General features: G+C 53.7%; 1 protein-coding gene across 1 annotated transcript in view; it reads left to right on the top strand.

The window, feature by feature from the left end:
• Nucleotides 1-15,351, top strand: part of HS6ST2 (heparan sulfate 6-O-sulfotransferase 2) — a 97,173-nt gene extending 81,822 nt beyond the window's left edge. Inside the window, exon 2 of the mRNA XM_026039108.1 lies at nt 13,597-15,351. Coding sequence (XP_025894893.1) covers nt 13,597-14,299 — 703 coding nt within the window. The 3' untranslated portion in view covers nt 14,300-15,351. The remainder of the gene's footprint in view (nt 1-13,596) is intronic.
• The last annotated feature ends 8,603 nt before the right edge of the window (nt 15,352-23,954 follow it).

Genomic DNA, 23,954 nt, shown 5'->3' with positions numbered 1-23,954 from the left:
TCACGGGAACAGGGACTGGGACAGAGCCCGGGACAGGGCTGGTTCCTGCAGAGGGTGAAGCACGGGCAGGATTTAGGGGACTGGCCACCAGCAYGGGCTGCAGGAGCGCCCGCCGCTTCCTCACCTCGTCCTGCCCAAATGTTGACCCCCTTTTACAGGCCTTTCCTGAGTCCCCCTTACGATCCTATGGAAGTAGGAAGGTTTCCTGCCCTTGGAAGACTAGAGCAGCTGTAATTGTAAAATAATTGTGCTTGTTTTCATCTAAAGTAGTATTTTATTATTTGATGAATCTCTTGTTTGTACTGAGGAGACAGTACGACTTCACAAATTACTTGTTTACTGTCATGCCTTGATTTATAATTCTCCCTTAAAGTTTTAGAGTTGCTTTTTATTTTTTTTTCTCTCCAGATATGCATTGAAATTACCACTAAAGTAGGTCACACCGCGTTCTCACAGATGTTCCCTTCCCCTCTGGCTTCAGCTCGGYGCCGGTGCAGGGGCTGCAGCGGAGCCGGTGCCCACGACCGGCGGCAGCGCGTGCGAAAGGTGAACCCGCCTCGTCCATCCTTCCCCGCCATCCTGCTCCGTGTGAAAGCCTCGCATGTAGCTCGGAATAGTCATTAAAGGCAGCTAAATTGCCTGCTTGGGAATGTGTCCTTAGGCTGTCCTCGCTGGGATGCTCCTCCTGCCCAGGCTTTTGCGTGGGGGGGTCTGTGCCACCCTCCTTGTTGGGCTAGTGAATGAGCAGCCCGGGCTAACAATCAAAGAGCCACAGAGCCCACGGCAGCGGATGGGGCGTCGGAGGCACCGGGAGCAGATTTATGCCGCTGAATAGGAGATTTCCCTCCGGAGGTTTTATGGAGAGGTGCAAAGAGCTGTTAAGTCATTAGTGCCGTTTCCCAGGCGCCCTCGTTATTCCTTGTTATCTCCAGTTTATAGCCGCTCTTCCTCACCCGTAACTGCTGACCCAAGGAATAGGGGCCCTGGCTATGCTGCCGGCACCCAGGCACTTACGTTGTCCTTTCGTGGGGACCTTGGAGATGCTGCAGCCCCTTCCACGACCACGGAGCCCGAGGACCCCGGCCTGACCTTGGTGAGGACCCGCAAAGTGTCCCCTGGCCAAAACCCTCCTCCAGCCTCCACGACAAGGTGTCCTTGTCACAGCAGCCTCCCAGCCGCACTGCCGTGTCACAGCAGTGCTGCTTCTGGCTTTTTTTTTTTTTTTTCTATCCCATTAACTCAGTGTTTTGCAGCCAGCCCTTCTGTTAATTAGGTGCTAATTTATTAGCCCAAGCAGCTGCTGTTACTGTGCAGCCCCCACCCTCAGGTCAGGCCCATCTGGGTCCGCAGCAGGGTCCCAGCTGCCGCAGCATCGTTGGGGTGACCGGGCCCCCAAAGCAGCCCCCGAGCGGGATGCCTGGGTATGGGGGCTGGGGCGGATGTCCCTGGACCCTGAGGATTCCCAGGGACATTTCCAAAGCCCCCTTTCCCACTCCCTTCCACAGCCCCCTGCACCTCAGCCTGGCCCTTTCCGAGCAGACCTGGTGGGATCTACTTTCCGAGGGATTTATGCCTCGTGCTCCCTTGGTTTTAATGAGGCATGTGCACTAATTGAAGCTTGAAACCATGAGGTGCAGCAAGTCCGGGTCGGTCTGATCCCTTCTCCCATGTGGATGCTCTGATAACACATGAGCTCCCATGGCCGCACCGCCCCAGTGCATCCCAACACAGGCGAGTCATCCCATCCCATCCCATCCCATCCCATCCCATCCCATCCCAGTCGGGCCGGGCAGTGACTCCTGGCAGCAGGGCTGGTTCCTGCAGACCCTGCAGAGCCCTGGCAGCCCCATTGCACTTGCGAGGAGGGCACCAGGGCTTTTGTGGTGCCTTGTGGCAGGGGGGCGAGAGCCACGTTTCCAATTCCTGGGGTCACTTCTGCATTCCCTGCAGGTAACTCCAGCAGGGTTATCATTCAGAATGCTTTTCCAGCTCTCTGCAGCTGGCCTGGGCTTTCAGACCTGAAATAGGTTTAAAAAAAAATAATTTAAAAACCTTTTTGGTAGATAATTATTTAGAAGTATTTCTTTTTATTTTTTTCTCAGTATTTTCAATTATTCCGTAAGGTAGGAACATAAACTGTTTGATAGCTCTTTTTCGTTCTAGTCTTATTACTTTTTTTTTTTTTTTTTTTCTTTTTTAATATTCACAGGAGCTTTTCTGCTGGAAAACCAAACGAGTAAAAATTCCCCAAGGAGAAAAGTCATTTCCGAACCAGCTCTTGTTAGTACATTTACCAGCTATCAGAAATAATGTTCTCCCATCTCCCTGCTCTTAACGCTGATTCATTAGTGATATTAATTAGTTGTGATACATTAATTATGAGCTGATATTGCTGGCATAAAGGAGGCTGAGCACAAGAAGGAGCTTCGTAACCTTTCTGTTTATAGATGGGTAAAGTTCCCGTAACTCGAAATTACGGAGCTGTCCTCGAGGCTCCTCTAGGCTTGGCCTGGGGAGCTGTGATTACATCTATCAGGTAACGARTGCAGCTGTGCTTGGATCACTAGCAGGAGCCCAGGACAGTTGGGGGGATAAAATATATTGACTTTAAGCGTTGCAAATGGGTGGATGGAGAGGATCGGTGCCTGCACACCGAGGTCGTCGCGCAGGGTACTTGGGGCACTGGTCATGCTGCACAAATACCAGTTGCTGGCTGGAGGCTGCAGCTCAGGCACTAGTTTCCTGGCCAAAGCAGCAGCCTCTGTGTGACCCGTTGTGTCAAGCCCGTGTTGTCTGGTGGCACTGGTCGTGTTGCTCGAGGACAGTGGCACAGCAGCAGCCAGCCCTGGTGGCCACGGACAGAACTAGAGGAAATGGCCACAAGCTGAAGCACCAAAAGTTCCATGGGAACTTAARGAAAAATTTCTTCACAGTGAGGGTGACAGCCCTGGAACAGGCTGCCCAGAGAGTTTGGGGAAGTCTCCTTCTCTGGAGATCTTCCAAACCCGCTTGGACGCAGCCTGTGCCACGTGCTCTGGGTGACCCGGTGTGTGCAGGGGTTTGGACTGGATGATCTCTAGAGGTCCCTCCCAACCTGAAGGATTCTGTGATTCTGTGATCTCCTTGGTCAATGAAAGCAAAACGCTGCCGTCATGTAGGAGAACTCGTCCCCGTGAGCCTGGCAACGTGGAGAAGGTTACAGCTCACGGCAGAGCAGGCTGGAGATGGAGATGGGTGATGGTTTGACAAGGGAGCGGGCAGCGCTGTGGTCGATAATCGGGTTTGGTTTTGTTTACACTGCAGTCAGTTAATTCCTCTGTGATACCCTTAACCCGCTGGAAGCGAGTAAACAGCCTGCGTGATTTATGTGGCGGCTGCTCCCGGGACGTGATCCACTCCGCGTGGAGCTGCGCCGAGCCCGGCGCTCCTCACGGACAAACACTCCTGTGCAAAATATTGGAAGTACTTGGCTTCAGTCCCAAGGACTCTTGGAGATCAAGCAGCAGCAGCGTAACGCAGTCATCTTTGCATTTAAGGCATGCCAGGCAATGCCAGATCGTGTAACTCTGGCACAGCAGTGGGTGATGTTTCCCTTTGCCTCTCTCCTGCATTACGTGAGGAAGGATCACCCAGTGTTAGTGCAGGTCTTTGCACCAGATGAGCCAAGGAGGAATCCCGGGATTATTCTGGAGAGGGGCAGTGTGGGGGAACATCCCTTCCTGCGATGCTTGTTGCTGTCTGCAGAGCGGGGTGCTCAGTGTGGCGGCATCAAGGAGATGCTGGCAGGACCTCATTGCTCCCGCACCACATCCCGAGGGAAGATTTGCACACCCTGGTAGCACAAGGTGAATATTTAGCSAACCTCTCGCCGTGTTGCTCTGCAGGCAGGGGCTGGGTAAGGAGCTTCAACCCTTCTTCCCACAAATGGATTTTCCCCATGTGCTGGCTGCTGTAACGCAGCCTTGCAGATGACCCTCTCGCTGTCACCAACCCACAACCACCACCCATGGCCCGGCCATGCAAGAGCTCCCTCCCTTGGAGCATCCTCAAGATGTGCTGTGACCAGGGCATCCTGCCTCCTCCTGCAATTAGCACCATGAAATCCGGCAGGCATCGCTGCTGCCCTTCCTGCTTGCTTCCTTCTTGTGGGTTTTGTTAATGGACGCGGTGGTTGCGCGCATGGAAATATCCCGAGGAGCCTCGAAGGGTCGAATGAAAGGGAGAAAGCCTCTGATTTTGCACCAGTGGTTACCTGATGAAACGTGAAGATGCAATGAGCTGATCTGTGATTCTGGTAATGTAATTAATGTCGCTGCGCCGTCAGACGTGCAGAGGTGGAGCTGAGCGCGGTGGAAATTTGCCCTGAACGCACAGTTCAGCAAGCTCAGAGTTATTGCTCCCTGGTTGCGATTCCTTCAGTAATTCCAAATTAAAATTGATATACTTGTAAACGTGAAGCAGGGCACGCTTGCGAATTCCAGGAGCTGGAGAAGTTGGTCGTAAGCCTTGAGTGTTAATGCAGCCGCTGCGCACRCGAGGAAGCAGCAGCCGAACGCGGGGTTGTTTGAGGTTGGTGTTTCTTCCATGATATAGATGCAATGGAAGGATCTGTCCAAAGAGCTCGTCCCTGTTCCCCAGGCTATTGTAGGCTGCCAGCTTTGGATAGCTCCGATGCTGCTGCTGCTTCTAACATCTCAACCACCATGAGCCGCTAACAGAGTTTGCGGTCTCAAACCCGACCTGGATGCGCTCACTTTGCACGGACATGATTTTTGGCATGCCTGACATGAAACCTTTCTCCTCCCCCTGCTTTATTTTTCTTTCCATTTTTAATAAACATCGCATTATCAAAATATTAGTGACGCCGGATTTGCCGTCTTTGGTTTACCATAGATAACGGCGTGGAGTGTTCTTTCCGTTTTGATTCAATAGTGCATGACAAGGGAATCCAATTTGTTCAGATTTAGATGACATGCCTCCAATTATGTAATTCCATTAGGAGGTGCCTGCAGCCAAGTCTGTGCTCACGGTCTCTGCAGACATAACTGTAATGGGACGTGTTGCAATATTGCTGTGTGGTGAGCACAACTTTGATAGAGAGCATGACCTGTCTCTCCGAGTCGTGTTTGTGGGAATGGAGAAGATGAAAAACGGTCCCGCTGCACTTAGGGCTCTAATCTGGCAATAAGTTATGTCACTACAAGAACAAAGCTTTGCAATGAAAGGTGAATTTGTAATGGCTATATATTTTATGTATTCAAAATCAGACGGTAAATGCAGCACTTTGAATATGATCTTATATTCAATTCTATAAATGGAAGATATATTGGTTGCAGTTTTTCCTCCTGAATACCATTTCAAGTTCCCATATACTTGGGAATGTTGGATATTTATGAGAGTATAAAGCAGTGATGAACACATAAGACTAAATCTTACCACAGTTACAACTTGCTTTAAATTATTAATCTTTAAAGAAGCATGGTAAAAATCCTGCTATGCAAATTGTGCCGGCCTGGGATCAGTATGCATACACATCACCATAGAGCTATCTAAATAATGTCTTTAAAATAATTTTATAATGTTGATTCAGGCTTACAGTTTCTGCAGAGAGGAAGAAGCGATTCTAGGAGCAGATATTTCTGCCCTGCAAAGGAGATGTAACAGCCAGGCATAAATAAAGCTGCRGAGAGGGATTTAGCAGAGCTTGGCAAAGAGAAGAGCCAGAGCTTTGGGCGACGTAGCTCCGGCGGAGCAGGTGGGACGCGCCGAGCCCGGCACGGGAGCACAACGTCAGCATCACACATAGCAGAGAAATGCAAAAATCCCAAGGTGCTGGATAGCTGTAAAAGTCCAAGATTCGGCCARGCTGAGTGATCCCTGCTCCGCTTTGCCTGGCGCTGGCAAAGGTGCTCGGTCCTGGGGTGCCTGGATTGAGCTGCAGGTAGGTTCGTACCATGAGGTCGGCGTGCGGGCCTTAAACCTCATCTCTGTTCGCCACTATGAAATAGAGTTGGGCTATGGGGGTATTTTTTTGAAATATGAGGTGTTTTTTACAAGAAAAACTCCCTAGTCCTTCCTCTGGGTAGGTATGAATGATGGCATCTCCACGTTCACAGGCCTTTGCTGTTCTCACGTGAATATATGAAAGAATTCAATAATGTTCAGGATTGGAGAATGGGTATGCATATGTATATGTCTTTAAAATCTATCTTCTCTGACTCTCTTTCTCCTTATTTATGTTGAGAGAGGAAGCCAGCAAACAATTTCAATGTATGATGCATCCAATATCACCTTTCACATAAACAGAAAAAATATGCTTCCTTCGCTGATGTGATGAGACTAGGATGCATTTAAGTGTCTAGAGGAAATGTCATTTTGGTTAAAATAATGTGAAAAGAAGCCTGGTCTCAGTATGTTGGAATGAGTTATGTGAGTGCCGCCGTTCTGATGCCAGGATGGCCGGGATGCAGCAGAGGCTGTTGCTGCTGCTGGGCCTGAGACCCAGCTCAAATCCCTGATAATCCTGGGCGGCCAGGAGACCTTTTGGACCCGCTGCTCCCATCCATGTCCCTCCTTGGATGCTTCGCCTGGCAATATATTAATGCCATTTGGCCTGGCATTAATGCAGCCCCTTGGCTGCAGCAGCAAGGTCACCTCTTGACTGCCCCATGTGGGACAGTTACTCTGCATCCAGCTTCCATCCCTCCTTTCCTGGCTCCCCGTGCTGTCCCACCGTACGTGCACCAAGCTCTTGGAGCGTATAGAGCTGTGCTTCATTTTTTGTTCCTCCTTGGCASCGCCTTGTGTTTGCTTTTCTGGATGCGGTAGACGCTGCGTTTCTGCTGCCAGCGCCGCTCTCCCCGTGTCTTTGGTTGAAGCGGGCAGGGAAGGATGCGGCGAAGGCAGCGCTGGAAGCTCAGGGATTGGTGAACTGGAAATTGGAGCTGGAAATTGCTGGCTATGCTGCAAAATTCAGGACACCATCTGTTTCGTTGCTTGCTTGCAGTAACATTTGTACTTGGTAATTAAAATGTCACGCACATTTTTAGCCAGAATAATCCGTACAGGAGCAGAGCTGTGTCTCCTGGAAATCATTCAGGAGGTGCCCACAGCTAAGGGCCCGGCTCTTGCAAACCGTTTCCTGCGGCTCTTCTAAGCTCAGTGTTTGGCAACGTTTCCCTTTGTGTGTGTTGAGCAGGAGGGTTGGAGGCATGGAAGCAGAGAAGATCCTTTTGGAAGGAGCCCGTGGTCCCTTCGGGAGGTTGCCCAAGGCCTGGGCTAGCTGCTCTAGGTGACCCTGTTGGACCAGGCGGTCCCCAGAGGTCCATTCCAGCCTCAGCTCTTTGGAGATTCAGTGAGCTGTAAATCCCACTCAATAACCCTTCATTTCTGCAGCTCCTGGGGTGAGATGCAGTTTGTGCCGGTTCACGCAGCACGAAGGCTCATCTGATGTGAAAAAAACTCCTCCAACGGGGAGAGGTTCTTGGCTCTTCAGCTCATCTGGCCGCTTCGTTAGCATCGGGAGTTACGGTTTGCAGCCTGCAGAGGTGCCTCGGAGATGGGACATCTGACCTTGCTGAAGCTGGGTGCTTCTCCACCCATGGGTGCTTCCCCAGGGCGTCTCGGCTGGCTTTAGCACAGGGCTCTCTCCCTCTGGCAGGTCTGTGCGGTGTTGGAAGCACCRCGTGTTTGGGCTCTGCTTGGGGATGTGGATGGCGAGCGCGGGCACCCGGCGCCGCGAGCTGGAGCTCGGGGGTTGGTTTAGACCTGTCCTGGTCTGTCATCATCCCGAGAGCCCCAGAGCAACAGGCAAAGCAACGGGGACAGCCTGTGGACATGGGAATCACACGTGTTGCGTAGRGGGAAGGCAGCGTCCCCGCATCCCCCTTGCAGCGACCTCAGCCTGGCTGAAACCGCGCACTGAAGAGATGCAGGCGCTGAAATTGGTTTTGGCTGCCCTAAAATGGGGTTTTGAGCCTCTTAATGCCGGGCATTAATTAACAATCTAGGAGGTATCCGAAATCCATAAGCGCTGCGTGTGTCCCGGCCGATAGCGGGGCTGGACGTGCCGCCGCTGGCCACCAGGATTGCTCGCGAGCGGGATGTGCCGGCTCGGCCGGAGCTTCCCGGCACGTCGGGCACTCGGGCTGTGCTGGGTGCTGCTCCAAGCTCACTGCCCGGCCTGGATCCTCATCCCGGCACCGCTTCCAATTGGTATGAATGACAAAAGTGGCCTTTTCTGTAAACGTGCCCTTTAAGGGCATTGTCCTAACCTAACAAAACTCACATTAAGTAAAACAGGCGCCTTGGCTATGTGATGGAGCTGGCCCATGTGGGAAGTGGGATGTTCTTTTCATGTATTGTTTGGAAAGTCTGGCTTGTTTAGCTGAAATAACCCCCCTCCCAGCTGAGCCCTGGCACTAYGGATCCAACTCCAGCATTTTGTTAGCAATGCGCTGCCATTGCTTGAAAATTTTAAATCCAGTTTTGTGAACTATGAGCGAGATTYCTAAAATCCTCAGATATTTAAAGCTCGCCGCTTGATGGAGCCTCGGTGTGTGAGAGTAGCGACTGGTCAAGATTAAAGCTGGAGCCTGCAAAGGAGCTGCCGTGAGTACATGGGAAGGGCCCAGACATTTCCAGGGCTTTCTCCCTGCTAAAATCAACCACCTTGACCACACTCCAGCATCCGTGCAGGCCCCCGTGTGCGTCAAAGCTCCGGAGACATCCTTTTAGGATACGTCCTTCCCGTGTTCACTGTGGGACTGCATCGTAATGCATGAGAGAGGGGTTGAAATATTCCGATTGCCTCCGGTGAAATTACAGTTTTGTTCCCGGGAGTGGAAAAGTGAGTTTAAACCATTAACGCCCGAAGTCTCCGCGATGATTACAGGGATGTTTGCGAGTGCTTTCATCAGTATAGTTTGTCTGAGTGGCCTATTTTAATATTATTGCGCTGATTAAGTTTTCTTAGCTAATATATGTTTCATTTCCAATTCAATTAAAGGAGAATCCCCTTCCATTACGTGATATTACTGAAGTGCCCTAGYGGGGCAAGAGCACACTTGGTATTTGCAATTAATAGAGATTTCTTCATTAGGCCGTCTCGTGGTGCTAAATGAAATCAATGGAAGCTGAAATAGAAACTGCAGCAGGTTGCAGCTGGAAAGATGTGGTCCAGTCCTTGCCCCTCTTTCAGCAGCGTCCTTAAAATATATTAGTATCAGCTCATTAATTACATTTCAAAGACGTTTTATTGCAGCGGCCTTCCTTTGGCAAAAAAAAAAAATAAGTTATAGGAAGGCTCTAAAGGAGCCTCCATGGATTCCTGTGCGCCTCGAAGTTATAGCAAGTTAAATCTAAGTTCCATATATGTGTCTTTTTTATGCGCTATATATCCTTGCTTTAGCGTTTAAAAATACCCCCTTGCAAGCTATCGGGAGCCGTGTTCACTGGCAAAGGGGAGATTCCCTGCGAATGGCTTGTGAAGGAATTATCATCAGCCTTGCATTTTCTGCCATGAACCAAACCCTCTGCTTTTATGTATTATTGAAGAGAATTGATTTGTCTCTGATATAGTAGCAAATGATTTTATAAATACCTCTCACGGGTTAATTCCCTGCTGTGCAGTACGGGAGTTCTTAGGGCAAACGTGTATGAGCTTTTCCTTAAAAGCTCCCGGTTTTCCGCAGTGTTGGGACAGGGATGCTGAGCAGTGCCTGTTTTTTATATACTAAGGAGTTGTGGGGTTGATGAGCATTTAAATGGTGGCTCGGAAGTCGGAACGAGTGGTTGGGAAACGGGACAAATTGCAACTTATAAATACGCATTTATAAAAGTCATAAAAAAGGACAAATCTGTCTGTCAGAGTGAGATCAGGGCCCTCTGGCCCATCCTGTTTCCAGGCCATATTAATAACTGAACTTCCCGACTCCGCTGATGCTTTCGTGCTCCTCACCACAGCCTTGGGAACTAAGGGCCGGCCAGAAACTTTCCAGAGTATTGATTTTATTAAATTATTAATAATGATTAATGCATCTTCGACTGGTCAGAAAATACCTGGCTAAGCACATTTAAGGCATAGCTAAAATATATCTGAATATATGGATAAAGCTTTTTGCCCCCCCCCTCCAATTTTTTTACTCTTTTACAAACAAAATTCTGGGGTTTTTTTTAAGAATATAATAAATATTTTAGCATAGTTATTTTGGCTCCGTAAGTGCAATGGAAATGTTAGCCTTGGCATATCAATCGTGCTTTACAGATGACTGTAATTTCCTGAATGTCAAAACTCCAAATTTTTCTACTAAGCAAACTTTTCAGTGGCAAAATAGATTGCCTCCATAATATATCACTGTGTGCAGGAAAAAATGAAATCTTTATGTACTGTATTATGAATCAATGAGGCATTAAGATTCTTGGAAGGGTGAGTGGACTCTGGAAAATGAAAAACTGCCACTATTCCCTCTCCGTAAACCGCTGCTTATGGAGTGTCGGCTTTGCAAAACCTCTATCTTCTGCGCTGCAGAAATATGGGTTACAAGTTGAAGCCGATCCCTGCACCGGCGTTTAGGGAGGGTAAATCCTGTTGGAAATATCCGATTTATAGCGGCCCTGTGGGGTTGCGCGCGGGCTCTTTTGCACTGTCTTTTCTGCCCTCGCGTTTTGGCGAGCGGGGCAGATGCGGGGATGGAGCGTGCAGTCCGAGCTCCTCGCTGCTCTTTGCTCCTAAAAAAAGACCCCGGCGTTCTCCTCTTTCCAGGCACTGCCACGGAGCCGTCAACCCGCTGCCGTCCTTGCTGAAGCACTTGCGTGCGAGGGGATCCTGCACGATGTTAATAACAGTGGTGATTACAAAACGAATACCCGCCAGCAGCCCGCGGGGCGATGCCCGGGCCGGCTCGTCCGTGTGCCAGGGAAGCCAGGAGGGGCCCACGTGCCAGGCTGCAGTTCTCTGCCTACCCCAAACCTTCCCTGTTTTTACTCTATTTGCGCCCGTGCGCCATGCCTGGGCATAGGAACACACACCTCGGGCTGGAAAAATCTTAAAATGCCGCCRTCTCCCGTGCCCAAACCCCTTCTTTTCTGCAAGTCTTTTCTGTTTGATGGTTTCAGGGCGAGGATGGGCTGCTCCAATTGCTGTTCCTGCCAAACCCGGCTCCCTTCCCGGGTTCCTCCCGCGGCGCTCGCCGCCTTCCCGCCGCCGCACACGTCTCTAGACAAAACATCCCCGTGATTCATTGGATGCTTAATAGAAGTGAAAACATAATGATAACCTAGCTGAAATGTAAATTTACATTTGCTAAAGGCTTTAATTTGCCGTTCTGAAATACTTAGCTCCTTTTCTTCCAGGCCCTCGCTGTGAACTGAGGCGTGTTAGGATCCTCCTGTGCCTTGCGGAGGCCGGGAATGAGGGAACATTGTCCATAGGTTTTGTGGACAGCACCAGGGAAAGCCCTTCCCTCCCATAACCTTCCACGTGGCCTCGCAGGGAGCCATGGAAGGGAAAAGCTCGTCCTGGGACACGGTGTGGGGCTCCCGGGGGGCTGCTCTTGTCACCCCCATCATGGATGCGAAGCGTCTGGGCCCCGCTTGGACACAACTTCCCTCCTGGAGATTCCCCACCCAAGGGATTTTCCAGGTGTGCTGGGTTTGGGAAAGGGTTGGCATGAAGCCCTGACCCCCATATCCCTTGAGCACGTCCGCAGGAGCCGAAGTTGGCTGTGGTGAGGATGAGTGAGGCCGGGATGAGYGTTGGGCATCACTCGGCACCCCCTGCAAGCAGCCGTGCCCGGGGCGGCTGGGCTGCTTCTCCCAAAGGAGCAATTTGCRGGAAGAGCAGAGCAGAGCCCCAGCGGGTCCTTCCTGCCAGGAATCAACCCCTCTCCCGGGAGCGCGGCGAGCGGGAACGGCAGCCGTGCCGGGGGCTTGCAGGGATGTGTCCCGGTGTCCTTGGGGTGAGCGGTGGGCAGTGGCCGCCGCTGCTGCTGCCGTGTCCTTGGCGGAACCGGGAAATGTGACTTGTCCCCCAGCCTGTTTCCTGCGCTCGTGGAGGTGCCCGTGGTGAAGGAGGTGCCTTCAGTGTCCGTGCCGAGCTCCTCCGCTCCGTGGGACSGGGCGCGGGTTTCCGACGGTGTCTGCTGCCGTGCAGGGAGCCCTGGGGCCCGCGGTGCCACCAATGCTCCTGCGACGCGGTGCCCCAAGGGGATGGGACCCCGGCGGGACCCACTCGGCACCAGAGCTGAGCCGGCCCGGAGCCCCCTGGACCCCGGCCCTGCCGGGACGCCCTGCCGGAGCCGCCTCCTCGGGACCTGCTGCCCAAGCRATGTCCGGGATGCGGGCGGATCTGCCAGGAGCCGAGGGGAGCGCAGAGCCGCCCGGGCCCTTCCCTGCCTTGCATCCGTTCCCAGGTTTGTTCTTCTTTCCRTGTCCTTGGCTCTTCCCGAGGCTGGATGGGCTCTGGAAGCGCCTGCCGCTTGTCTTCCCGGCTCAGCTCCCTCCGGCACCATTCCTGGAGAGACAATGACATCTAGTGGCTTCTCCACGCAGGAGCTGCCACTGACAGGGCTGCGCTTTATCCCTGTGCGGGACACCGCGGATCCCAGTCGGCTCCCACGGGAATGGGAGCCCGGAACGGGGCTCCCGCGCGGCCTCGTCCAGGAGCAGGGAGCCCCGGCAGGAGGACGAGCTGCTCCGATGCTCTTGGCTTGAGCAGGTCATTCTGGTCCCTGCTCACACGGTGACACCCAAGCGTGGAAGAGCTCTGGGGCTCGAGGTGTTGATGGATTCGGGCTGCTGACTGTGGAAGCCGGTGTTGGAGGGCGGCTGTTGACGCGTAGGCTGCAGGGATGTCCCAATGGGAAGTTCAGTCGTGGGTTTTCCCGAGGGCCAGGCGCTGTTTCCCTCCGCTCTGAGGGATGGGCTGGAGCGGCCGCTGGTTCGGGTGCCGTCGCAATCCAGCCGCAGGTGAAAGCGGGAGGATGAAACGGGCAGATTGCAAGGAGGGCTTTCCCGAGATTCCTGTCGCAGCGGGAACAGGTTGGGGTGCCTGGGAACATCCCGCTGCTCCTGCCCAAGAAAGGAGCTGCCGGGTGCCGTTGGTGTCACGCTGCCACGGGGCTCRTGCAGCAGAGAGCCCCCATTCCCAGGAGAGGGAGCAGGAGCAGCATTTTACAGACCATGGAAACCTGCTGGTCCGGCTCTCTTGCCGGCCGGCCGGGCCTCCCTGCGCTCGGGCAGGGAGCAGCGCCGGYGTTCTTGGCTGGGAGTTGGGAATGTCCTGCGGCGCTCGGAGCTGGGAATGACCTGCAGCGCCGGACACGGCCAGGAGAGCCCAGTGCCCAGCCAGGGCCGGTTCCAGCCRTTCCCAGGCAGTCCCTACAGACACGACCCCAGTGTTGGGTGTGCAGGGAGCTGCCCCTGGCGCTGCCCCGCGCGGAGGACATCCCGGCTCATCCATCCCGCGCCGCGCCGGGCGAGCGGGGACCGTGGTGCACATCCCGGGAGGCTCCCGCGGCCCTGGAGCGCACGCCAGGGTGCTGTCGTTTTGCACGCTAACACACAGCTAACCCCTCTGCCCTCCTCTCGCCCCCGCAGGAACTTCTACTACATCACCATCCTGCGCGACCCGGTGTCGCGCTACCTGAGCGAATGGCGGCACGTGCAGCGCGGCGCCACGTGGAAGGCCTCCCTGCACGTCTGCGACGGCCGCTCGCCCACCACCGAGGAGCTGCCCAGCTGCTACGCGGGCGACGACTGGTCGGGCTGCTCGCTGCAGGAGTTCATGGAGTGTCCCTACAACCTCGCCAACAACCGCCAGGTCCGCATGCTCTCCGACCTCAGCCTCGTGGGCTGCTACAACCTCTCCGTCATGCCCGAGGAGCAGAGGAACAAGGTTCTGCTGGACAGCGCCAAGGAGAACCTCAAGCGCATGGCCTTCTTCGGCCTCACCGAGTTCCAGAGGAAGACTCAGTACCTCTTCGAGAAGACTTTTAACATGAACTTCATCTCGCCGTTCACCCAGTACAACAGCACGAGGGCCTCCAGCGTGGAGATAGACGAGCAGACTCAGCAGCGCATCGAGGCGCTCAATTTTTTAGACGTGGAACTGTACGATTACGCCAAGGACCTTTTCCTGCAGAGGTACCAGTACACGCGGCAGAAGGAGCACCAGGAGGCGCGGCGGAAGCGCCAGGAGCAGCGCAAGATCCTGCGGGCGCAGCAGGCGCTGCGCCGGGAGCGCGCCGACAACGGCTCCGCCAYGGACTACACGGGCAACGTGGAGCGGTGGCGGCGGTAGTGGCGGCTCCGCGGCCCAACGAGCGCCCCATCCGTGCGCATCCCGCTCCGGGAGCAGCCGGAGCCACGAGGCGAGGTGGAAACGTTGCCTTTGCAGTTGCCTTTGCGGTAAACGTCGTCCTGTCCGTGGGACGCTTCATCTTCGCGTGTAATTAAATTGTCCTTTTCAGCTCGGGTGGGTTATTGATGAGAGGCGGGAGCCGAGCGGGCTCGTCGGAAATGGCTGCTTGGACGGTTATTAAAAAAATAAGATCCTTAAATTAAGTTACGAGTACAAAATGGGATGCTGGAAAATGGTTCTGATGCTCTGCTAAATCTATCTGGGAAGCCAACTCATTTCCTAATAATGAGCATTTAACATACCCTCACAATACAGTATACGCGCAAAACCTTTTCCCTTTGATTTTGTCTTAATTTCGTTTTAATAATGTGTTTTCCGAGGGCACCAACTGCTTCTGATATTTACCAAGTTAACGAATGGACAAYGTAGGGAAAAAATAAAGGTCTTGAAAAAATACCGACTAGTTTTATGTATAATATTGGCTTTTAAAAGGAATAGAAGTAATTTGTCTAGTTATATAAATATTTAAAATTTTAAACTTTTTCTACCTACTGCTGTTTAGAGTTTTAAGCTTGGTCTAGCTCATATTAAAAAAAAAACAAACATACTTTTCTGAACTGAATGCCAATGTTAAGCAATTTCCAGGGTTTTTCAGGGCAGTATAATTTTAACCCTTCTGGAGAAGTTACAGCCCATCCTCATGTTTCATAAAGCCTTTTCCCAATGATACTCCTGCGACRGTATCTGCTTTTACATCTTTCCTACCCGTTCGAACGCAGAATTTATCAATCCTTAATAACTGGGGACACAAACCAGGTGGAATTTGTTGCGGGTATTTGTGTAGCACCTCTAAAAAGTCATAAAATGCCCTAATCCCAYGATATCACGGAGAGAATTACTCGATTGAAGTGGATTTTCCCTTCAGTTGTGGTTTGCTCCYGGGAAAGCGTCACCACGCGACGGGAAAACGGGGCTTTGTCTTGCTCTGCTCCTGAGCCTTCCTTGGTGCTCCCGGAGCAGCAGAGGCTGAAAACGCCGCAAACGCTGGAAAATGCCCCAAAATGTGGGCAGGGAGCGGGAGAGGCGCRCGGGGAGGCGGGATGAGGCTCCGGAGCGGGGAGCGGAGCTGCCGGGACAGGGATGGGGACGGGGGTGTCGGGGGCGCTTCAATCTCTATGCAAAAACCCTCGGCCAGAGGCGGGAGCTGCGCGGCCGCCCGCGCCGGCCCCGTTCGAGCACCTTCCTTCTGGCCTATGACATCCCGCGCGGCAGGAGACACCGGGAGCAGCAGGATCCCGCGCGGCCGGAGACACCGGGAGCAGGAGGAGGCTGCAGCACCCGGGACCTTTCGATGCCACCTCCGCAGGCGGCGGGAGGGCAGCGCGAAAGAGCAGCAACCCGGGACCCTGCAGCCGCCACGTGGAACAGAGAACAACTCCACGTACAGCAATTCTTTTTTTAAACCAAGAACTGCAGTTGCCAATATGATGTCTCCATTTTATTTTATGGGTTTTTTTTTTCCCTCTTTTAACGGGGGAGAATAATTTGCTCTTATTTAAGCCGCGGGGCGCTGCTGCAAAGGGGCCTGGGCGCAGGCTTCTGCCGTGGGTTTTCTGCTGTGGTGTGCATGGTTTACAGGGACTCGCTGCATTTTCTGTGTGCGTCCTGTCTGTTGTATATAGGGGCTGTGTGAATATAAGGATACTGTTTTGTCATCATCATATCGATTCTACTGATTCCCACTGTAGACGCTGTCTTACTGTGTAGATTTACGGGCCGATCCACTGACTTTGATTGTGTAATTTAACAATAGAATGGATAAATAAAATTTAACGGCAGCTTTCTGATTTCGGCGCGGTTTTTCCTTCGCCGGGAGCGGCGCAGACGGGAGCGGAGGCCGGATCTGACGGAGGGAAGCAGCCATGGATGGGCAGGTAGGTGGGTTCAAGCGGTGCTTCCCCGGCAGGGAGCTCGAGCTGCAAYGACCCTCCGCCCCGGGAGCTTCTGGAGAGGTTTTTACCACTTTTTGAGTTGTTTTCTGAAAAGCGAGTTGTGGTTTCTGCTGGACACCGGGATCTGTGAGGCTGCCCTGTGTGTCTGTGTCCGGGGATCCTTCACCTTTTGCAGCATTCGGAGGCGTCGCGGGCAGCACCCCACACGCCCTGCCCTGCACAGGGAGCGTCACTTTTCCTGGGACRCTCAGAACCCCGGAGGTCTCGGGATGTCCGGAGGCTCTTTGTGCAAATGCTGAGTTACCTCCAAGCTCCAAAGCGCCTCCGGCAACGTGCGGAGCAGCATCCTGGATCCGGCACAGAGCGGATCCCCCTCTCCGAACGGCTGGAATCGGGGGAGCAAAGGTGGTTTTCCCATGTCTGGGGGCGACGCTCTGTGTCCCCCGGATCTCCCCCAGGAGGCAGCTGCTCCGTAGGGCTGTTGATCCCTGAGTTTTTCCCGTGAACTTTGCAGCCCCCTTACACACCTTCGTACCAGCGGGTGTTCCGCAGCGCAGCACGTATCTGCTGCTAACGGGCCCCTGACTGACAGCGCTCCGAGGGGTTTTCCTGCTCTTTTAAAGTTCATGTATTACCAAAAATGATCAGAGAACGGGATGCCTGGGCACACGCCAGGGCGAGCGGTGTCTCAAGCCATTTCCTCTCTTAMATCGCAGCGGTGACGTGAAATCACTGCGGCAGCCGCTGCGTGTCCCTGTGCGGAAGCGGCTGAGCGGAGCGGGGGCAGCAGCAGCTGCAAACACAGCCCGTGCAGCCCMAAAAACCTGGGAACGGCCACCAAAACGGCTCCAGTTGTCCCCAGGAAATCGGTTTGGAGCAGTTTCCAAGGATGCTCCGGAAACCCTCCCGCAAGGCGGCTGCTCTGCGGCCGCGAGAGGGAGCAGAGGCGCCGGGAGCTGCCGGGAGCAGGAGCGGGAGCTCGGGATGCTGCCCGGGATGCTGCAGATCCCGGGGGGRTGTCCAAGCCGTGCTGCTCCGTGCAGCAGGATGCGCTCCTGGCAGCCGGAGTTTCCCTGCAGACACGGTGAGCCGGGAAGCGCCTTAATGCCCGTCACTACATTAGAGTAACTGCAGCGGGATCRGCCAGTGCGTGTGTAGGCTTTAATGCTAGGAAATCTCGTGGAGTTTCAAAATAATTAAAAGCAGGATTAATCGGGATGCCCAACAACACCTGCCTGATTGCTAGTGAACATCCTCGGCAGCACCCTGAAGTTGATCCCACATCCACATATTCCCAATGGGAAGGGACTTGTGTCCGTGTTCTCGGCAGCCCTGCGAGTCCCTCCGTGTGACTTCCATGTCCTGCTTTGGTGCCTTTTAAAAATACGTCTGCTCCGTGCTCCAGGCTGAGGAGCAAGAGGGACCGCGGAGCACCCGGAGGCTCCCGGAGAGCCCGGGGATTYTGGTGCTCGGACTCGCTCTCAAAGAGTTTTGTATTTATTACATTTGCCTTTMGAAGCTCCTGCTTCTAACGCGCCCTTCTTGTGGCCGAAAGATGCTCCCGGGTTCCCCCTTTCCCAGCCAACCCTGCTTTTCCCAAAGCTGAGAACCGATGGGCTCGTTGCAGCCCTTTTCCTGTGCCCTTGCAGGAGTTAAGGAGCACGTTGTGCTTTGGGGAAATGAGCGGATCCGTCGGGGCTGCAGCACGTGGTGCTCTTGTGCTGGCTCTCGGCATCCCGCGGGGTTACGCATTCCCATAAGGACGTGACCGGCTGCACGGGGCTCCGGCAGCGCTTCCCCTCCGGAGCAGAAGTGAGAGAAGGGGACRGGACACAGGACACGGRACACGGGACACGGGACACGGRACACGGGACACAGGACGGCGCCTGCCTTCCTCCCAGTCCTTTGCTAAATCTGCTGCCCAAACCTGCTCCCTGCTGGAGCAGGGCTTGGACTAAGYGATTTCTAGGGGTCCCTTCCAACCTCAACCATTCCAAGCCCCAAAGCGAAGGGTGTCACGGTGTCCCAGGGTCCCCTGCACCCATGGGTGCCCTTCGGCACCTCCTTACACGAGCCGGTGGTGACGTCCTCCGTATTGAAACYGGAGCGGATCCGCTCTTCCAGCATCATCAGCATTCCCGCCTTGGAGCAAACGCAGAGATTAAAGATATAATCATGGGAGGTGGGGAAAAAAAGCCCTGTGTGGAAGGGATTTGCACGTGCGGGCCACGTCCTGCTCGGTATGCAGGCCTGGAAGACAGCAGGAGCCCTCCTGTCTCCATCCATACCAAGTTAGGCTTTAATTTAGGCAATATAATACAATCTATCTTTCTCTGGATKTTAATAGCTTTTCCACTCTTTTGCTCCACGGATACTTGGAAACGCGAGCTCCTTTGCTACGTGACTATTTAGGCCAATAAAGGAGCTATTTACTTAACACCTTAGTTTGCAGGCGCCCTCCTATTAGGCCGCCGGCGGAGGCTCCTGCGTCCCCGGCTGTGTGTGAATGTGCATAATTAATAAATGATATTTGCAGGACAGATACTCCGGAGTGTCTCGGCTCTCCTTGACCGAGAAATTCTGTCTCTCCGAGAGCTAATGAAAGGTTTAGACTTTTTAATTTATTTTTCTCAGATTAGACTCAGAAAATAACCTTATTATTCTAAGAGGTAGATTAGTCCCCAAGGAAGATATGAATAAATGAAGAAGTGATAGGTGAAAAATAGGCCAGAGCTGCTATTGCAGCAAAGCCTTCCTGACCTTTTAATTCTGGGTTCAAAACCATGGGAAATCAGACTCCGTGAGCACRAACAACACAGCCAGTCAGTCGTGAGGACCCAATATATATATATTAGTTCTGCAGGAAATAATAGAATTGCTACCAGWGCAAACATTTGCCGGGGAGATAGAGTCTAGGTTGTGTTAAACTGTGCTCCGATGGTGTTCGGCTGCCGCGAGGTTGGGCCTGGGACCGTCCGCACTAGAGGGAGCTCTGGAAAAGGAGCCGCTTGCTGGGAAGCAGAGCTCAACACGTGGATTTACCCGGGGAGGCTGAACCTGGGGAAAAGCCTTTTGTTTGGCACCATCAAAACGAGGGTCGAGGCCCCCACATGTTTTTTTTTGCCCTGTTTTGCCCAGTTTACCTCGCTGGGCAGCACAGCCTGAGGAAGGGGCCTGGCACCCAAATACGGAAGCGTTCGGAGATGCTCGGGCCAAGGGGTGTTTTTTGTGGTCGAACGCGGCTGCGTTAACGCACGGGCGGGCAGCTGCACGTTGGAACTGTTTCAGTGAAGCAGCAATGATYTTTTCCTGGTGTTTTTCCTCTCAAAGCCAGGTCACGGCTGCAAACGGCTGCCCAGGTTCCTCCAGCGCCGGCTCCTTCTCCGCGCTGGATGTTCAGGGCAGCTGCTCAGGGGGCTGACACTTCCATGGCAAATCCCGGGGTTTGGAGGCGTTTCCAGACGGTCATTGCCCCTCTCTGGAGGCAGAGGCAGCGCCAGAACGTGGCTCCTGCTGCGGCAGCTCCATCCCGCCCCGCGGCGCTGCCGGGTTTCCCATCGGAAGCGCTCCGGGGAGCCAGAGGCGGCGGCCAGCCCTTCTCGGTGTCCTTGGCCTCCCGGGGCTCCGGCGCRGGTGCCAGGATGCACTGAGTCATCCCGCTCCATCCCGCTCCCTGGAATTCCTGGCTCCGGGGCGGGGTCCCTCCGAGATGCCAGGGCATTTCCTGAGAACCATAAATCACTGCTCCAACTCCCGCCCCGCGCTGCCGATCCCTGTCGGACACACAACATGGAGTTGCCAGTTGTTTTCCTTTTAAGAGGGAGCACGGGAAAGGAAAATCAAGCGGCTTCAGCAATTACCCACRCGGCAAAAACTTCCGCTATTCCCGAAGCGACGCAGAGCGGCCGGCTCCGGGATGGGAGCCCTGGGCCCTGCTTCTTCCCAGGGTTCAGCCCCACGAGTTGCATCGCGCCGGGCTGCTCCGGGGCCTCTGCTCCCACAAACTCATGGAGATCCCGCTGCCCGGCTCTCCCGCTCTCCCTCTGCTCCCACAAACACATGGAGATCCCCCTGCCCGGCTCTCCCGCTCTCCCTCTGCTCCCACAAACACATGGAGATCCCCCTGCCCGGCTCTCCCGCTCAAGCCAGAGATTCAGCGGCCGCTCTATCCCGCTGGGACCATTTGCTCCCTTCTTCCCTCCCTTCTCCCTTCTCCTCTTCCAGGGCAGCCCAGGGTTCTAGCTCAAGGATTAAGATTTACCCAGCTGGTCACYGGCCTTTACACAGAGCTGGATACACCAGCAGCTGCGTATTCAGCCTTGAAAGCCTGGAATAGCCCTCGAAACACCCAGGAAAGCGGGGCAGGAACCTGCGGTTCTGCTCCGGACCCAGACCGCGTGCGGAGCCTCGGGATAAACCCCCTCATGAGCCCCAGATCCGGCAGCTCCGCGGCCGCTCCGCCTGCCCATCCCGGCGCGACTCAAAACGGGGGACACCAGGAAAAGAGCAGCCTTCCCAAGCAGTAATTTGCAGCTGCAAATCGCTTCATCTACAGAGCACAGCGGCGTCTCGCTCGCTAATTGACAGGGCCTTGCAGCCTCACGGGACGGAGGTGGCGGCAGGAAGTTTTCCAGTCTCCTAAAATTTTCAGAAACGTGTTTATTGATTTATTTATTTGTATTTACAACAGATTTTCAAAAATTAAAAAAAAAAAAAAAAAAGTCAGAGTGGTTCTTAAATATTTACCTTAATTGGTATTTATGTAAAGGAGGGGACACACCCTGAACAGTTTGTTAACTAGGGCATTGCCAGGAGCGCAGAGAACAGGTTTGCAGACACCTGTGTGTGGGGCTGCCCGTGCTCCTTGGGGAGCCTGCACAGTCCCCACGTCCGTGCCCTGCTCCTCAGAGCTGAGAATCTTCTCTAGTGAAGGTGTAATATGGAATCTGTGTAATTTGGGAAGTGTTTAATGTATTGGAAAAGCAGAGAAATGTCAGAGTCGGGGAGTTTCCCTCTGGGCTGTGGGTGCACCGGGCTTTTCTTCCCTCCCCTTGGGCTGGTATCTGCGAGCTGCTCCCTGCAGCACTCAGTGCCTGGAGGGTGTTTCATGGGGCGCTGGGCTACAAAACTYGTATATTTAGATTTTCAGTGAGCARAATGAAATACAGGTGGCTGTAGGAGGGAAGTGAAATGAAAGAGCCTGTGAAATAGGGGAGATAGCCTGTTGCTTCTTCCATTTTATAAGCGGGTAAATTAAAGGTTGCAGGGGCTGTGATTCGCTTCGGGTCGTGGAGCATATTGGGGCAGGAGTGAGACCCAAAAGTCTCCTGCTCCATGAGGTGGGATTCATCTCCTCCGTTAAAGGTAACCTTGTTTACAACCTCCGTTTCATGATTCAGCTGTTCTGCAGCTAACAACCCATCACCATCAAGGCAGGGCAGCATCACATTTCAGGAGCAAGACGCACAAGGAGCTCGCGGCTCGGAGAAGCTCCCTGCAAAGGGCAGCTGCATTCACAAAACGAGGGATCTCTCCTCCAAGAAGTGCTCTTTCTGGAGAGGATCTCTCTGAGATGGCCGGGCCAAACTCCCAGCTGTCTGGAGCATCTGTGGTGCAAATCCCCACACGCTGCTGCTGCCCTGTCACAAGCACCAACAGCAAGGGACCAAACAGCAAACAAACTGGGCCAAGCAGCAAGGGACACCGAGTGTCCATCACCCACAGGTGCAACGTGCCACCTACACCTCTGTTTTCATCCCATTTAGGAGATGTGGAAACGGAGGCACGAAATGATGGCCCCCATTTCCCCAGAGCGGCTGCTGCTTTGGGCTAATGGGATTGACTTTTGGTYCACACGGGTGAACTCGCTCCGAATCACAAGCCGCCAGGAACGTGCTGGCCCGTGTTACATGCCCGTGGCCACGYGGCTACCCGGCAGCAGAGGTATAAACAGAAGCTGCACCCCTGAGACACAATCTTGTGATGCAAACTTGAGCTCGTCCTTCCTTTTTTTAAAGAGCTAATCCTTTGTCCTTGCAGCAGGAGGAATTTTCCATAAATGCGATTTTTTTACACATCACTGTGTGTTTAATGTTTAACAGTGGGATCATTATAGTTTTATTAGCAGTATGTAATGCTTTTTCATCTTCAACTGACTTTGCAAACATTAACTAATTGATTTCAGCTACGAAGCGGCATGGGGGGAACTAAGGAGAGAGGCTAAGTGATCTGCTCATGGTCACAGAGGAAGTCATTGTCAGAACAGGGGGCAGAAATTAGGGCTCCCAGTTTGCTGCCTAGACCAGGAACACCAGAGTTTTTATTACAGCCATTTCCATTAATGCTGCTGTCAGGAAGAGCCACTCGGCGCGGACCAAACGACCCTCGTCTACTTCTTTTGGCTTCTGTTTGAGCTCACCCTTGACAAAATCCAGCAAATTTTGCTCATGCCCACCAAAATAAAAAAAATAAAAAAAAAAAAAAAAAAAAAAAAAAAGCAATTAACTTTATTTTCTTCAATGATTCAATAGTTGATATTTGCGGATTGTTTGCATGTTTGCAGTGCAGCCTAACAAAAATGCATGATCAAAGGTATCTGTATCAGAGAGAATTAGAGGCTAAAGTCAGAAATCACTGGGGCTGCTTGCAGGCGAACTCTTTGTGGTGTTATTTGAAGGGCCACATTGSAGAAGACTGAACCAAGACTCGAACCATCCTGAAGACATCTAGGAGGAAATTAGCTCCTCGTCTGCAGTATGCAGAACATGTACGCCGGCTTTATGATTTACGCTCTCGTCTGCTTCACATTGCGCCTGTTTTCCCTTGCGACTGTCCTGGCGCACGCAATTTTCTGTTGCAAAATAGGAGCGAAAATGAGCAGTGCAGCGCGGGAGGGCTGTGCGGTGACTGAGGTAAGCAGCTGGAGGGGACACAGCCCCTCGGCACTGGGGGAGTGACACATGGTGGTGGCTTTGGGGACAGGTGGGGTGCAGCCCCTCAATGGAGGGGTGAGGTGGTGGCTTTGGGGATACAGATCCCTTGGAGGGGATTCAACGTTGCCTTTAGGGGCACGGTGGCTTGGGGGACACTGTGGTGGCAGCCCCTTGGTGGGGAAGTGTGATGGTGGCTTCGGGGACAGAGAGGACGCCGTGGAGGGACAGAGCAGTAGCTTGGGGGAGAGGAGGGAGGCAGCCCCTCAGCCACTGGATGTGACGGTGGCTTTGGGGATGGAGGGGACAATGTGAGGGCGCGTGATGGTGGCTTTGGGGATGGAGGGAACGCAGTGGTGAGTTGGGACAGTGGCTTTGGGGGTGGAGGGGACACAGCGCCTCAGCAGGGGGACGTGACGGTGTCTTTGGGGACCGAGGAGGTGCACTGGGGGAACACAGCAGTGTCTTGGGGATGGAGGGAGCGTAGCCCCTCAACAAGGGCATGTTTTGGTGGTTAGAGGACAACGTGGGCGACGTGATGGTGGCTCTAGGGAGCACGTGCAGGGGCACAACGGTTGGCTTTGGGGACACTGCAGGGGGAGGCGATGGCGGCTCTGTCCCCCGTGCCCGGGGGAAGGACGGGCGCAGGCCGGGCCCGTCGCCGCCACCGGGGCCCCGCGGTTGCCATGGCAGCAGCCGCGCCACGCGGCGGCC

Source organism: Nothoprocta perdicaria, unplaced genomic scaffold (genome assembly GCF_003342845.1).
Source record: "Nothoprocta perdicaria isolate Ctin4 unplaced genomic scaffold, notPer1 scaffold_22, whole genome shotgun sequence".
Classification (NCBI taxonomy): domain Eukaryota; kingdom Metazoa; phylum Chordata; class Aves; order Tinamiformes; family Tinamidae; genus Nothoprocta; species Nothoprocta perdicaria.
The sequence above is the reverse complement of the archived record's forward strand: the minus strand, read 5'-3'. Positions and strand labels throughout refer to the sequence as shown.